The sequence below is a fragment of the Diabrotica virgifera genome, chromosome 5 (assembly GCF_917563875.1).
Source record: "Diabrotica virgifera virgifera chromosome 5, PGI_DIABVI_V3a".
Taxonomy (NCBI): domain Eukaryota; kingdom Metazoa; phylum Arthropoda; class Insecta; order Coleoptera; family Chrysomelidae; genus Diabrotica; species Diabrotica virgifera.
Genome location: NC_065447.1, coordinates 15,393,050 through 15,409,726, shown reverse-complemented (window position 1 = coordinate 15,409,726; position 16,677 = coordinate 15,393,050). Strand labels below are relative to the sequence as shown.

General features: G+C 32.3%; 1 protein-coding gene across 1 annotated transcript in view; it reads left to right on the top strand.

Annotated features, from left to right (window-relative positions):
• The first annotated feature begins 1,149 nt into the window (after positions 1–1,149).
• LOC114326926 (protein sidekick) overlaps positions 1,150–16,677 on the top strand; it is a 1,222,968-nt gene continuing 1,207,440 nt past the window's right edge. The window contains exon 1 of the mRNA XM_050652287.1: positions 1,150–1,630. Within this exon, the coding sequence (XP_050508244.1) occupies positions 1,540–1,630 (91 nt within the window). The 5' untranslated portion in view covers positions 1,150–1,539. The remainder of the gene's footprint in view (positions 1,631–16,677) is intronic.

Below are 16,677 nucleotides of genomic sequence, written 5' to 3'. Positions count from 1 at the left end.
GACTAAGATAATATATAACAGTCGTTTTGAATCATCGTCATGGAAACCAAGATCGTCGTCATGCTAACTAATTATATTGAAAGTTTGGTTTTGACAACCTTGTCAAAGAATTAATTTGTGTATGTATTTTCATATTAATTAAATTAATTGATTAAGATTTGGTAATTTTTTAAAGACTCTTAGAAAAAATATTGTTCCTAACTCTTGCAGAAAGTCTCTTTTCCGCACTCGACTGCTTGCCGAACTCCCGCTTCGCGTCGTTCGGCAAACTGCAGTCGCGTGCGGAAAAGAATGACTTTCTGCACTTGTTAGGAAAATAACTATAACTTTGCGTTAATTTCATGATTCTATTTGAAAGACAACTCCTCTTTTTTCATATAAACATCATTTTAATTTAAATTCTACATCTTTCTTATTTTATTATTTTGTGTCTAATAGCATTACCAAAATTTTTAAATTTTGTAAATTTGGCATAAACAAATATTAATCGTTTTGAAAAGTTTTATCACATATTATCCATTATAAAACCTCCTTTTGAAGCAAAATTTAACTTGTGACATCATTTTTGCAAAAGTTATTAACAATTTATTTCATTTTAAAATTTTGACCTCTATCTAACGCTTATTAGTAAATAAATGCACTGAAAACATTTTCCATAGCTCATTTTAAAGGTTTTTCAATAAACGAACTGATTCTTGATTCAGATTTTTAATAAAATTTAGGTAATGGTTTCATTTTGGGGACGAAAATTATTAACATCGGCTATTTTTTTCTTAAATAAAATAATAATAAATAAAAGTTTGTTATTTTACCAATATAGAACCTAAAACAATTGTAAGATATAATTACAGCGAATGTATCAATGAATTCTCATTTCCATTTTATAATTTTACTTGCGAATACATATTATTACATACATACTATTTACATAATTTATTCATGCACGCGAAAAATCTTAAGTCCGCTCCTGCCGCCGTAACTCACGCTTCTGTGACGTATACACGTGCACCTATCCCCGAACCTTTACCTTAGTTACCTGTTCGTTAGATGTCTCCACTGCACCCAAATATTTAATCAAGCTTGTTGTATCTACCTGAGAAACTCCTCAGCGCGTGCGCCAAAACTTTCAACAGACAACATGCACTTCAGAAAACTTGCATTCGCGGACGGTTTCCGAACGGCAATCTTCGGTGTTCGGTTCTATACGCGTCCGCTCTCTTGGAAATGATCGTAAACACGAAAAAAGTCTCTCAAAGTTGAAAGTTTGACTAGTTTTTGCAGTTTTTTGAGTCAGCATAAAATGTGATATGAAAATTTAGTGTAATTATGGAAGATCTAGCGTGCTATTACTCAGTTTTTGTGTAAAATCCGGCTGATCTACAGGTGTCATTGTCATCTAAAACTTTTAACGAAGTTTCTGAAGTGATTGTTGTAAGAAATAACGAGTTTAGTGATCTACAAGTTTGTTTTCGAACGATGAATTTTAGTTTTGAGGTATCTTGAATAGTTTTTGTGAAGTTTTAAAACTGTTATAGAAGAATGTGTAGCATGGGAGTCAAGCAGCGGAAGTGTCACGTTAAGGCTCTCAAATGGTGTTTCTTCTTTCTACTGTTGCCGTTAACAATAGCAGGTATTTAAAAATTGCTTTTTACTGAATTCTCCAACAAAAATGCTAATTTATCATCATTTGCGTTATTTTTCACCTCGCGTCTTTGAGAGAATATTTTATGTTAACGTCAGCATCAACAATCGGAGAGTTTGCATCTAAGATTGCCTTGAAATGTGTGCAAGATTGCATAATCTCTTGCATTTTAAACAGGTGAGGAAATTTCAATGATTCAACTCTTGTTTCATGAGAAGTTATCTACGGTAACTTAACGCACTTAACGGTTTAATACTCGTCATTCAAACTATTAAAACTATGAAATCATCTAATTGAGTGTGTAGTAGCATTCATTAAAACTACAGTCGGAAAAATTAAAGAATACCCATGAAGGAACATATAAAGCACGCTGTATTTTCCTGTCACCGTGTCACACAAAAAATTGGCCAGCGCAAGTACATGTAATAATTATTGTTACATGTACTTGTACTGGACAATTTTCTTTGTGACACGGTGACAGGAAAATACAGCGTGTTTTATATGTTCGTTCATGGGTATTCTTTCATTTTTCCGACTGTAGTTTATATTTCTATTTTAGTTTTTAGACCAGTTTTGCAGTATTGTAGTAAATGTAGTATTTACCTCAACGGGTGATTTATTTTCGTCAACTAAAAGTAGTAAAAGTAGTACGTTCTTTAATGGTAATATTTTGCAAAACCTCTAAATTTTAAAGAACCGTTTGGATTTACATGAAATTTGGCATACACATAGCTAATAAGTCAAAGAAAAAAAGTGATATTTTGCCGATGTGTGCTTTTGTCCTGGAGGTGAGTTTCACCCCTTCTCGGGGGGTGAAAAAATATATGTCCAAAATAAGTTCGGAATTCGATAAACTGACTAATTCTAAGCAACTTTTGTTCTACAGAGTTTTTCCTCCAAGTTAATACTTTTCGAGTTATTTGCGAGTGAATATGTTCATTTTTCAACAAAATAACCACGTTTTTAGACGGTTTTTCGCAAATAATTTAAAAAGTAAGTATTTTGTCGAAAAAAATATTCTTAATAAAAATATAAACTGCGCGTCATAGAAAACGGGCACCCTAAAAAATTGGTAATTTTTGAGGTTGCGTATCTCCTAAACCTGTTGTCCGATTTAAGTGATTTTTAGAATATCTTATAGCCTTATTCTTTGTCAATATCCCTGTAATAATATTTTTGCTAAACAGGTAAATTTTCATTGTATACCGGGTGTACGAATCAAACTGTGTTTTTTTCTCAAAGTTCGCAACACCCTGTGGAATATCCTAGCATTTATAAAATACTGAAATTAAAACCCATCTATACCCTCAGGTTTTTTCAACATTCTGTTTTTTTTATTCATTTGCTTATGTTGGATAATACAAAAGTTAGGTACTTTAACAATTAGCTTTTCAGTACAGGGTGTTTCTAAACAAGTGCGACAAACTCTAAGGGGTAATTCTGCAGTAAAAAATAATGACAGTTTACTTTATAATTGTATGTCCCCAAATGCTTCATTTGCGAGATACGGGATGTTAAATTTTTTCTTACAAACTGACGATTTATTTATTGCTTTAAAACCGGTTGAGATATGCAAATGAAATTTGACGTAGTTATTGCACATTTTTTAACAAACAATTTAGAATTTTATATTCACCATTGGCGTGCATACGGGTAATATGATCGGTCATATTACCCGTATGCACGCCAATAGTGAATATAAAATTCTTGATTGCAAGTCAAAAAATTCGCAACAACTATCTCTTAGAACCTACCAAATTTCATTTGCATATCTCAACCGGTTTTAGGGCAATAAAATAAATCGTCAGTTTGTAAAAAAAAATCAACATCCCGTATCTCGTAAACGAAGAATTTACGGACATAAGTTTATAAAGCAAACGGTCATTATTTTTTCATGCAGAGTTGTGCCTTAAAGTTTATCGCACTTATTTACAAACAACCTATACTGATGAAGAACATGACTAATTGTTAAAGTACATAACTTTTGTATTATCCAACATAAGAGAATGAATAAAAAAACAGAATGTTTAGAAAACCTGAGGCTATAGTCGGGATTTAATTTCAGTATTTTATAAAGGCTAGAATATTCCACAGGGTGTTGCAAACTTTGAGAAAAAAACACAATTTGATTCGTACACCCGGTATACAATGAAAATTTACCTGTTTAGCAAAAATATTATTACAAGAATATTAACAAAGAATAAGGCTATAATATATTCAAAAATCACTTAAATCGGACAACAGGTTAAGGAGATACGCGACATCAAAAATGACCCATTTTTTAGGGTGCCCGTTTTCTATGACGCGCAGTGTACTTAGCTTATAAAAAACTGCAAAAATGGTGCATATTATATGAAGTCTGTAGATACAGTAGAAGCAAAGTCGTAGCTAATGAAAAGTAGGTTCTTATTCGTCAAATTCCAAATCGAATATTTCATCGAGAAATAACCAAAAAATGGAACACTTTTCGGGGAACACTCATTTCAACTTTTTAAAAATGTTTAAAAAAATGTTTATTTTTGTTTATCAAAAAAACTTCTAACAATAAAAATATGTGAGGTACTCTAAAATATTGTTGGTCCCTTTTATTTTTTCGTAAAAAGAATCGCGAAAAGCACCCCCTAATTAGCATCCCAAATAAAATTAATCGTTACCGCTTGACAAGTTCACATTAAATGATCTGTAAGTTTCATCGGTTCAAAGTGCTTATTTTCGAAAAGGCTGTAGTTAAAATGGCTTGAACGAGTCACTAATCCCGAGTGTATCCAAACTTTGAACAGCCATAGCATAACCAATTTTTGTCCAACAGGAAAAAAAATCCAAAATATTCAGAAAAGCAAAGCGTACATTTTATTACTCTTTGATATTTTTGGTATTACTAATAATTTTTAAATTATTGTGAAAAAAAAACATTTTTTTTAATTAAACATTTTAATAATTTTATTTTAAAACCATTTTTTTAAATAAGCATATTGAATCGATGAAACTTACAGATCATAATATAAACACAACATAAATAAAGCAATTTGTGAAGCCGAAGCGGTAACGATTAATCTTATTTAGTTTTTAATTAGGCGGTGATTTTCCCGATTTTTTTTTCAAATCAAAAGGGGCTAACTGTATTTTGAGCGTAACTTGCTTAAGTTTGATGCTAGAATCTTTTTTTACGAAAAAAGAAATAAATCTTTTTAAACTCTTTAAAAAAGTTGTAATGAGTTTTTTTCAAAAAGTGCTTCATTTTTTGGTTATTTCACGTTAAAATATATTTATTTGAAATTTGGCGAATATGAACCTATTTTTCTTTAGCTATAACTTTGATTCTGCTAGGTCTAGAGACTTCATGTATACACCATTTTTTTCACTTTTTTACAAGTAGTATGGTATAGTTCGACCCAAACCCAGACATCCAAAGTGAAAGTTATCCTCCAACACCAAATTGTTCTATATGGTCCACATAATGTTCAGAAAAAAGTCACACCATTTTGAGCGTCGGGTTTGGAGAGGGGGGAGAAATCTGCAAATTCGTAGTTTTTTACGTTTTTCGTCAATATTTCTAAAACTAAGCGGTTTAGCATAAGCAACCCTCTACACAAAATTGTTCTACATTAAATTTGAAATAAAAAAGGTCCTATGCATAACCCTTCTAAAATGAACGGTTCCAAAGTTACGGAGGTAGTATAGTATAATTGGTCCAAAAAAAGGCCTAACCCAGACATCCAAAGTAAAAGTTTTCCCTCAACTCCAAATTGTTCTATATGGTCCACATATTGTTCAGTAAAAAGTCACACCATTTTGAGCGTCCGGTTTGGGGGGGAGATGGGGGAGAAGTCGGTAAATTAGTAGTTTTTTTACGTTTTTCGTCAATATTTCTAAAAATGTGCTTTGGCGTAAGAAATGTTCTATAGAAAAATATTCTATATAAAATTTAAAACAAAATAGGTTGTATACATAATTGTTATAAAATCAACAGTTCCAGAGTTACGGATGGTGAAAAGTGGAGGTTTTCGATACTTTTATATTTACCGATTTCTCCCCCCTCTCCCCCCCCCCAAACCCGACGCTAAAAATGGTGTGACTTTTTTCTGAACATTATGTGGACCATAATATAGAACAATTTGGTGTTGGAGAATAACTTTCACTTTGGATGTCTGGGTTTTTGGTATAGTTATATCATAAATATTGCCCAAAAAATATAAAAAGTATCGAAAACCTCGACTTTTCACCCTCCGTAACTCTGGAACCGTTGATTTTATAACAATTATGTATAGAACATTTTTTGTTTTAAATTTCACATAGAATATTCTTGTATATAACATTGTTTAAGCTAAAGCATAGTTTTAGAAATATTGACGAAAAACGTAAAAAAACTACTAATTTACCGACTTCTCCCCCATCTCCCCCCCAAACCGGACGCTCAAAATGGTGTGACTTTACTGAACAATATGTGGACCATATAGAACATTTTGGTGTTGGAGGAAAACTTTTACTTTGGATGTTTGGGTTAGGCCTTTTTTTGGACCATTTATACTATATTACCTCCGTAACTTTGGAACCGTTCATTTTGAAAAGATGATGCATAGGGCATTTTTATTTCAAATTTAATGTAGAACAATTTTGTATAGAAGGTTGTTCATGCTAAACCGCATAGTTTTAGAAATATTGGCGAGAAACTTAAAAAACTACGAATTTACCGATTTCTCCCCCCTCTCCCCCCAAACCCGACGCTCAAAATGGTGTGACTTTCTTCTGGACATTGTGTGGACCATATAGAACAATTTGGTGTTGAAGGATAACTTTCACTTTGGATGTCTGGGTTATGCCATCTTTTGGATCAACTATACTATACTAAAGCTATATTTTCGCTAAGATTGATTTTTTCGATAAAATACTTACTTTTTGAATTATTTGCGGACAGTTGTCTAAAAACGTAGGTATTTGTTTTGTTGAAAAATGAACATATTCACTCGCAAATAACTCGAACAGTATTGACTTAGTAAAAAAAGAATGTGTGTGTACTTTGTACGCACGTAAGAAGTTATACTTCTATTATATGATTTCTTAAAAATAAATATACTTTAAACAGTTTCTTTTAATTTTTTTTAAACACCAAACTAATTTCGTGCTTACCGCTTTCAAAAAAATAAAAAAAAGTATAGGATTGCACTGGATTCGAACTCAAGACCTCTCGATTCTCGAACTCTAGCCGAATGCTATCTAATGCGCTACGAGGACTGTGTCTGTATCGGTTCGGACGTACCTAATGACAATTCACAGTAAACAAACAGACAAGGTGATGTATAATAAATATACACTAAATTGTTTTAATAGTACTCATCTTACTCCTGAGGAAGACAAATCCAAAGACACAAAAATTATAATAAATATATTTACTAAAAACACTAATATATTCTTTTCACACCTTTTCTTGCACTGATATATTTATACATATCCTTATTCCACGAATATACGTCTGTTTTGGATTATTTCGACAATGAATATTTTATTGTGCAAAATATGAAGAACGAAAATAAATTGCAAATTACATTGCTGTTTATTGGAATAATTGTTAGAGCCATTTACTTTCGTACTTCGTATGTTGCACACTGAAATATTCGTTGTCGCGATAATCCAAAACAGACGTATGTTGGTGGAATGAACCATAACTTGAAAGATTTAGCAACTAAACGCCATACTGTCTGTGTGCGCATGCGCGCAGTATTATGAAATTTTACTCTCAATCGCGCCTAAAGAAGTATAACTTCAAAAACTGTATAGATTAAAATTTGCTTAGAATTAGTCAGTTTATCGAATTCCGGACTTATTTTGAACGTATGTTTTTCACCCCCGAGAAGGGGTGAAAGTCACCCCCAGGGCAAAAGCACACATCGGCACAATATTACTTTTTTTCTTTGACATGTTGGCTATGCGTATGCCAAATTTCATGTCAATCCAAACGGCTCTTTAAAATTTACAGCAAAAGCCGTCAAATAATGTACTAAATATGGGTTGAATTAAATTTTGTTTGTGTATAATACACACACCGGCAAAATTAGCCGAACACCTTAAAAATGGGACATGTTTGATGTCTCGAATTTCCTAAACCTCTTGTCCGATTTGAGTGATTCTTTTTGTATGTTATAGCCTTATTAGTTAAGAATATCGATGTAATAATATTGTTGCTAGACAGGTAAATGTCATTTTATACCGGGTGTTACAATCATACTGTGTTTTTTTTCTTAAAGTTCGGAACACCCTGTGGAATATTCTAGCGCATATATAAAATATTAAAATTAAAACTCGATCGTAGACTCATGCTTTCTTAACATTTTCTTTTTTGATTCATTTGCTTATGTTGGAAAGTAACAAAGTTATGTGCTTTAACGACTAACCATGTTTTTTATCAATATATCCTCATAGTAGGGGAGTATACTAAATTTGCTTAAGTATGCTAAATTTGCAGTTATTCGAGCGTTATGGGGACCTATTGGACTGTGAAGAGTGGGTGCTAAAACCAAAAAATGTTAACTTAAGTTTTCCATAAACTGTGGGACTCTCCATTTTTAATTTAATTTTCCATTTCCACCAATCGTTTTTTCCGATTATAGCGCCATCTATCCAAAATTAGAAAAAATGTTGCGAATAAAAGTTGCTTATTTTTACGTCAATAATCCAAATCTGCAATAAAAATTGGGGGCTCCTATTTAAGATTTTAAAGTAACCCCCCACCCCATCTCCGTGGGGGGTCGTGTTTGGTGCCATTCGGTAGATTTTTGAAAAATATTGAATAGGTGTATTTTGCAGTTTTACGATCTGATGTTCATTTCGCGAAATATCGCAGAGTTCGTATTTAAAATTTTTAATTTACCCCCACCCCTCTCCGTGGGGTGTCACGAGCCCCCACGGAGGTGGGGTGGGGGATTTAATTTAAAATCTTAAATAGGAGCCCCCAATTTTTATTGCAGATTTGGATTCTTTACGTAAAAATAAGCAACTTTTATTTGACACATTTTTTCGAATTATGGATAGATACTCAGATAGCGCTATAATCGGAGAAAAATGATTGTTTCAAATGGAAAATTAAACTAAAAGATGAATGGAACCCCCACTTTATGGAAAACTTAACTTAACCTTTTTATGATTTTAGCACATACTCTTCACAAGCCAATAGGTCCCTATAACGCTCGAGTAACTGCAAATTTAGTATACTTTCCTCCCCTACTATGAGGATTTATTGATGAAAAACATGGATAGCTGTTAACGCACATAACTTTTTTATTATCTCACATAAGTAAATGAAATAAAAAGGAAAATGTTAAGAAAGCCTAAGTCTACAGTCGAGTATTAATTTTAATATTTTAGATATACTACAATATTCCACAGGGTGTTGCAAACTTTAAGAAAAAAACACAGTATGATTGTAACACCCGGTATAAAATGACATTTACCTGTATAGCAACAGTATTATTACAAAGATATTCTTAAATAATAAGGCTATAACATACTAGAAGAATCACTCAAATGGGACCAGTGGTTTAGGAAATTCGAGACATCAAACATGTCCCATTTTTAAGGTGTTCGGCTAATTTTGCCGGTGTGTGTATTATGTCAGTTTATTTACTTGTTTTTCACTTGACTTTTTGAGTACCTAATAGATAAAAGTAATCAAAAATGTCTCAGCATATTGCTCTAATAAAATGGCTTATTACATTAGTATTTATAGTAAATTATAGTTTTTTTTTCTCTGATGCTGGCCTTGGTTTAGAACTAGAACCTTTAGCCACGTAATTGTATAACTTATCACTAACTCAGGGGAGTAATGTGTACAGTATTTCTCATGATCATCTTTCAGTGCGTCACAGTTTTTCGATTTCTTTCTAACGCATTAAATTGTATGTGACAGAAAAAAGGCACGTCGGTGATTACATTTCGTCGGTGACATTTTTATAACATTTATTCTAGTTATTCTAGTTGTCGATAGATGGCGCCATAATAAAAAAATAATTTTTTTTAAATAGATAATAATATTACAAATATAATTTGTAAGACTATACAAATCAAAGAAAATACCATTTTATAAATGCAAGAAACACATTTGATTTGTTTTTATTCTAAATTGAAAATAAAATGTGACAACTGTCAGATTTAACTAAAATGTCATGTTAGAATAAATGTCATAAATGTGTATTATCACGGACTTATCCTTTTTCCTATCATTTGTTATGCACTGAAAAATGATCATGAAAAGGACAATAGTGTGTGTGTTGAGTAAGTGTCTTGTTACTTTGCAAAGTCGACGTCATCGTCTTTGCAAAGAGACGCTAATTGTATACGAACGTCTGCGGTCCCTCCGGTGAGTATTGATCCCAAAATTATAGTTAATATAGCAAATCAACAATAAGTTAATTTTATAATTATTATGGATCAAAATATTAGTCATTATTATTTATTGGCTGTTGTAACATGCTGTAAAAACAGAAACCATAAAGTTGTATTCGATTTGGAAAATACGTCTTTCTCTATGAATTGGATATAGCATCATCATTTACATTCATCATTTTTCAAAGAAATTCTAATTGGCTCTAGGTACCTATTGCTGTTTGTATTATCATATTGAATTTCAATAATTTTAATCTTCTTCTTATTTCGTCATTTAAGAGTTGACGAATAGCTTCAAGTTTAAACGTTGTCTATCAACATTTCTCGATATACAGCTAGCATAATTTGATAGAGTGCGGCACGAGGGTCTTCTCTTTAAAATAAAAACTCAGCTAACTGACCAAATCTACCTCCTCCTTAAATCATACTTGTCCGCCATAGTGATGTAACGAATGTCATTTTTTGAACATTCGCGGATACGAATGCGAATATCTGCTACCGAAATTCGCGAATGCGGATGCGAATGTCCAGTTTTTTAATAATTTGTTTCTATTTTTGTAATGTTTCCTAAATTTGTAATGAAAAGTTAATTGGTATTTGGTGTAAATCAATCTGAATCTTAATCTTTATCACATAATACCAAATAATAAAATAAAGTGAAAGCTGATAATGTGATTATTCGAGGTTAAGAAGTTACCTTTTCTTAATAAAAAAAGTTGAGAAGTGAATAAATTTTGATTTTATTAACCTAATATTATCTTCAAATGATTTTTTTTCTGATATTCATATTCGCAAAACATTCGCACAAACTTCGCGAATGCGGATGCGAATGCAAATATGCGAATATTCGCGAATACGAATATTCGTTACATTACTAGTCCGACATATACTTCCAAGTTAAATACGAAGGTACTCTATCCAACTACCACCAAATAAAATCCGGAGTAGGTACCTCAAGGCTGTGTACTTGGCCCATTTCTTTACCAAATCTTCACTGCTGATATTCCTATTAGCGAAAATATACTAATGGCAACATTTGCGGATGACACTGGTATACTATCATCAGACATCAACGAAATATTAGCATTTAACAAATTGCAAAATCATCTCAATGAACCAGAAGACTGGCTTAAATGATGGAAATTAAACGTCAACACAAATAAGTCTTGTCAAGTAAATTTCACAAATCGAAGAATTAGATGTCCACAACTACACCTAAATAATTCACATATACCAATAAAAACAGAAGTAAAGTACCTGGGCCTTCATCTAGACGAAAAACTTACTTGGAAATCACATATTGCAGCCAAACGACGACACCTCGACCTAAAAGTTAAAAATATGAGCTGGCTAATCAACAGAAGATCGCAACTTTCATTAGAAAACAAACTGACCATCTATAAAACAATACTCAAACCAGTGTGGATATACGGAATCGAGCTGTGGGGCTGTAGAAAACCATCCAACACCAAAATACTACAGACATTCCAGTCAAAAACTATTCGTATGTTAGCTAAAGCCCCATGGTATGTGTCAAACCAAACCCTTCATGCAGGCCTCAACATCCCCTTCATCAATGATGTGATTGCTGACCTCTCCAAAAGATACATGAATCGCAGCGCAGACCACCCAAACCATCTCATAGACGAATTATTCAACTCCCCACTGGTTGACAGACGTCTGAAAAGACTTTGGCCAGAAGACCTAGCTGCTAGGTAAATTCCAGAGAGTCGTCAATGGACGACACCTGCCACAAGCCAAGAACATACATCATATTTACTTATTACTGTATTGAAGTAGATTGTAAATTAGCAATAAATAAATAAATAAAAAAAAGTTAAACGCGGTACGTAGTATAGTTTCTGCCCACATATTCCTTCATTTGGTGACAGGTATTAGGTGGAACTTGCATAACCAGTTGGAAGACTTGTGAGTTCGCAAACAACATTTGTCTCTTAACCGAATATAGCAAACCATATGCAGGAAAAGATGGAAAGCTTGCAAAATACTCCAACGTAATGAGCCTTAAGGTAAATAGTCACTGACAATAACTCAACCTTTGCTAAGAAGACGGCACCTAACCTCGTCTAAACTCGTCAGTTTTTGTCTCTGACTTTTTCATCTCTTTTTATCTGAAAATTCCATCTTTATTTTGGCCCTGACTAACATGTAGTCCGATCCCACATGTGTTCTTCGTAGTCTCCTAACATTTGTAGGCAGCTTTTCCATTTTGTCTACGATCATTATTTTTGTTTTTCCGGATTTGCGAAGCGATGCTAAAGCACAAAAACATGTTTAAAAAGTTAAAGGATTCTTCTTTCTTTCGTTAATAAAGAGGCTTTCAAATCAAATGGAAAATCATATTCGAAAATATTCCCAATCTTTTACTTCTTATAATAAAAATTTTGCAGGCTGAAGTTACTAATGAATACGTATAATATTATCTTATCTAATTATTATAAACCGTTCAAAGGAAAACTAAACGGCTCTTTGAAACCCTGTCAGTATTAGCAGTAAAAGCAGTTGATTTATTATCCTCCCTTCGCAGTTCTCTTATACATATATAAATATACATTTCTCTGGATTAAAATAGTCTCAAGTCTGGTGAGACTCTGTTACGGTACAGATTCATATACACACATTGAATTATAGTATAATGTAGTGTTTATTTTGAAACGAGACCTATTAACTTTGCAGTGCATATTACAAAGCACGATCTCTTTGCTTTGCTAACATATGTTCTAACTTCATCCAGGATCAGATAAACTAAAAAAATAGTTATATTATACATTATACGTAATGTACTTTAAAAGTAAGGAAGAGTAAATTCTCATAACCTTAATCTTCGAGACCTAAAATACATAGGCGTTCATAAATTTACAAACGCTACTTTTTATTTCACTAACTAGGTATATGGGTGATGCATTGAAAGCTATTTATGTATTTTAATAACAAACTATTAAAATACAATAAATACTCGAAACACATTGGGGTTACTATACAGGGTGATTGATTAGTAGGGTAAAGCTCAATAGCTCCGCTATAGTAATAGATAGCAATAAAAGTTAATAACAAAAATTTTAGCCACCTTTAAGCTTCACATTACAAAATTAGTTAAAATGTTACAGGGTGTTCGATAACACAGTGGCAGACCTAACTTATGTTTTTTTTTAATGGAACACCCTATATTTTATTTTATATTCGAAATCCTGTAAACTTCTCCATCACAAAAATATAAAGGATTGTTATGTTACACAGGGTATTTACAAAGTTATAACCAATTTATATAAATAAAAATATCTGTATAAATAAAAATAAGCAAAACAACAATGGTTTATTAATTAACGTATTAATTTTTTAACGTATTGTCAAAATTTTCAAGAATGGTCGATATTGCTAATTTTCTTTATATCAAATACAGGGTGAGTCAAAACGCAAGTACATTATTTTCTCAGTAATTTTAAATGGAACACCCTGTATTTTATATCACTATTGAAAAGTACCATTACCGTACTTTAATTTTTATATTACATTCCCTATGACCAAATTTATTAGTTTTCGAGATATTTTCATTTTTCAGAGCAAATTATTTTAGGTGTTTAAATTTATCTAAATTTTAAGTAAGCCATGACTGAATTGACAATTGAAGATTACCGATTATCAATCCGGTAACCAATGTAACACTGTAGCAAATAAAGAAATACAAATAATTTATTAGTAATACATTTTACAAACAAAAACACAACCACTACATGCAACATTTTTGAAACAATTAAAAACTATCTTTTTATGTAAATGCAACAAATAAACAAAGAAAATTAGTACAGTAAAACCTCGCTATAACGGACCAATTGGGGGGACGGGTTATCCGTTAAAGCCGAAAGTCCGTTATACAAAAATACGTTTAAAATGAATCAAAAAACTTTTTTTGAAAGTATTGTTTGCACTTTTGAAGTTTGCTGTTTTTTATACTATTATTAGAAATATGTCCGCATTATGCTATAATAAAACTTTTTCCACCTACCTCTATCGAAAGTATACTTTTCCGGACCTGATTGTGGGGAGCAAAGTTGTACTTTTCCTCCCTAGGGCGGAAAAGTAAAAGTGACGTCATGGTATTTCATTTATGAAATATGTATAACTTATTGACGCCCTGTACAATATCTAATTTCTATTACGTAATACATTTTAACGTTTATTTATAAAACACCCTGTATTTTGCAGAATGGTAAAAAACAGTTAATTGTTATTTTGATTTAACAATGTTTGAATTAATAATTTGACTTAATTTGACAGTTGACAGTTATATTGTACCTACTTGTTAGTTTTAGTTCTAATAAATTTTGTTGGTTAGTTACATAAATAAATTAAGTAAAAGTGAAAAAATGACTTGTTATTTGAGGAAGGTGGAGAAACCATGTTTATAACATGGGAGTAAAGTGCCTTTTCTTCCCTTGAATGATTACTGCCCTCCGCTACGCGTCGGGCAGTAAACTTCATTCTCGGGAGGAAAAGTAGCACTTTCCTCCCTTGTTATACAAATAGCTGTTATTGAAATTATTTGTAAAATACAGAGACGTTTTAATTTTTTTCACATTTGAGCGGATTTTTTTTGTCCGTTATATCCGAAGTCCGTTAAATAGAGGTCCGTTATATCGAGGTTTTACTGTAATAAATTTTACAAAAAAACACACAAACACAAAATACAATATTTTGTGAAGACAATTAAACACTACTTTTGTATGTAAATGTAACAATGTAACAAATAAAGAACGAAACATAATTTATCAGTATGTAATACATTTTGCAAAAAAACATGTTTGAAAAAATTAGAAGCTACTTTTAATAAAATATTTTTAATATTTAATTACATAAGGTGTTCAAAATTATCTCCTAACACATTTATGTACGCCTAAAAACGATCATTGAATGAGCTACCTTTAAGCAAGAAACCCATTATGAACGGCCGGCACGGCACAGCCCGGCCCGGCACATTATGAGCGGCCGGCTCGGCCCGGCACAGGCCAGCACGCAAACGGAACGGCCAAAATTCTCCGAGGAGAATAAAATCCGTTGAAGTCGAACGGCCAGTCGGCGCCAGTGCGTCATAATAGGGATGTTCACAAAAAATTAAAAAGTCATTTCAAACATGTAAAACGATTAAGAAACACCCTAGGAATAATTGTCCAAAATTTCAACAAAATTGAAAAAGCCTTTCTATAAAAAATCTTTATTAGAAATCTAGCATTATTTTAAATTTCAAGAACGCTTCTCTATTGGCCTGACGTCACTAGTTGCATACCCCAAGCGCGCGCCTTTCTCATAGTGTTACTGTTTACCTGTTTGACGTTTCAGGTCATTTTTTTTTGTTCTCTTCTTGTTTTATCAGGGTTAAAGTGGAGTTTTATACTGAATTTGTTTAGTTTAAAGTGGATAGACTGTTTGTAAGGACATATTTTGGGTTTTACAAAAATAAACAAATAAAATGGAAGAAGGTTTTCAGAAAGCCGATTCGTATAAACTACCGACTGTAGTGTAGATGTATTAACAATGGTGTATGATTTATTGGCATCTTGTAAAAAATAAATCTACCACAGCTTTACTGAGTGTATATTCCATATAATTTTCCATGTCTTCTTTAAGCTAAAAAAATAAATGCTTAATACTCCACAAAAAAAAATAGAGAAAGTTGTATGCATGCATTGTACGCATGCATATTGTATACATACATTGGCTGGTTATTACTTTACCGTGTATTAAAAATATTTTTATTCTTCTTCATGTGCCTTGTCCGTTGTGGACGTTGGCTATCATCATGGCAATTTTAATTTCATTTGAGGCGTTTCTGAATAACTCGATCGATTTTTGTCCAAATCATTGGCGTAAGTTTTTAAGTCATGAGTGTCTTTTTTCCCGGGTCCGCATTTGCTCTCTATTTTACCTTGCGTTATCAGTTGGAGTATACGATATTTATCATGCCTCATGATATGACCGAAATATTTAAGATTTCGTTTCTTAATTGTAAAAGAGATTTCTTTTTGTTTTCCCATTCGACGCAATACCTGTACGTTGGTGTGGGTCGCCCAGGATATTTTGAGGATACGTGGGTACACCCACATCTCGAATGCCTCTAGCTTTTTCATTAATGTTTCCATTATTGTCCAGGCCTCTGCACCATATAGCAAGACCGGAAATAATAACATTTTAGCAGCCGCATTTTTAGTGGGAGAGATATTATGTCGCAATGGGTGAAAATATTTCTCATGCATGTTGTTAAATGTTGCTATGTCCTTTTCAACTCTAGATCTTATTTCGATTGTTTCGTATTTCGAGTTGACAACTGTTCCAAGGTAAAAAATATTTTTGAACTTGGGTATTATACATTTTCATTTCAACCAATCTTTTCACTAAATTATTTATTAATGATTTTAATATAATATAAAGTCATACCTACATCCACATGTAGTTATTTCAAGGTTTACTTTTACTGTATGTATTATTAGAATCCCGTTTTTAGGAATATCCCAGTTTAAGGAATACAAATTTGAGGTCCCGAAACTTTTTCATTTACTCTTTAAGGGGGTAGGTGCAAAATCTTGGTCCAATGCTATTTCAATTCATTCATTTTTTTCGAATCCTGAGAAAACTAATAAGTATTT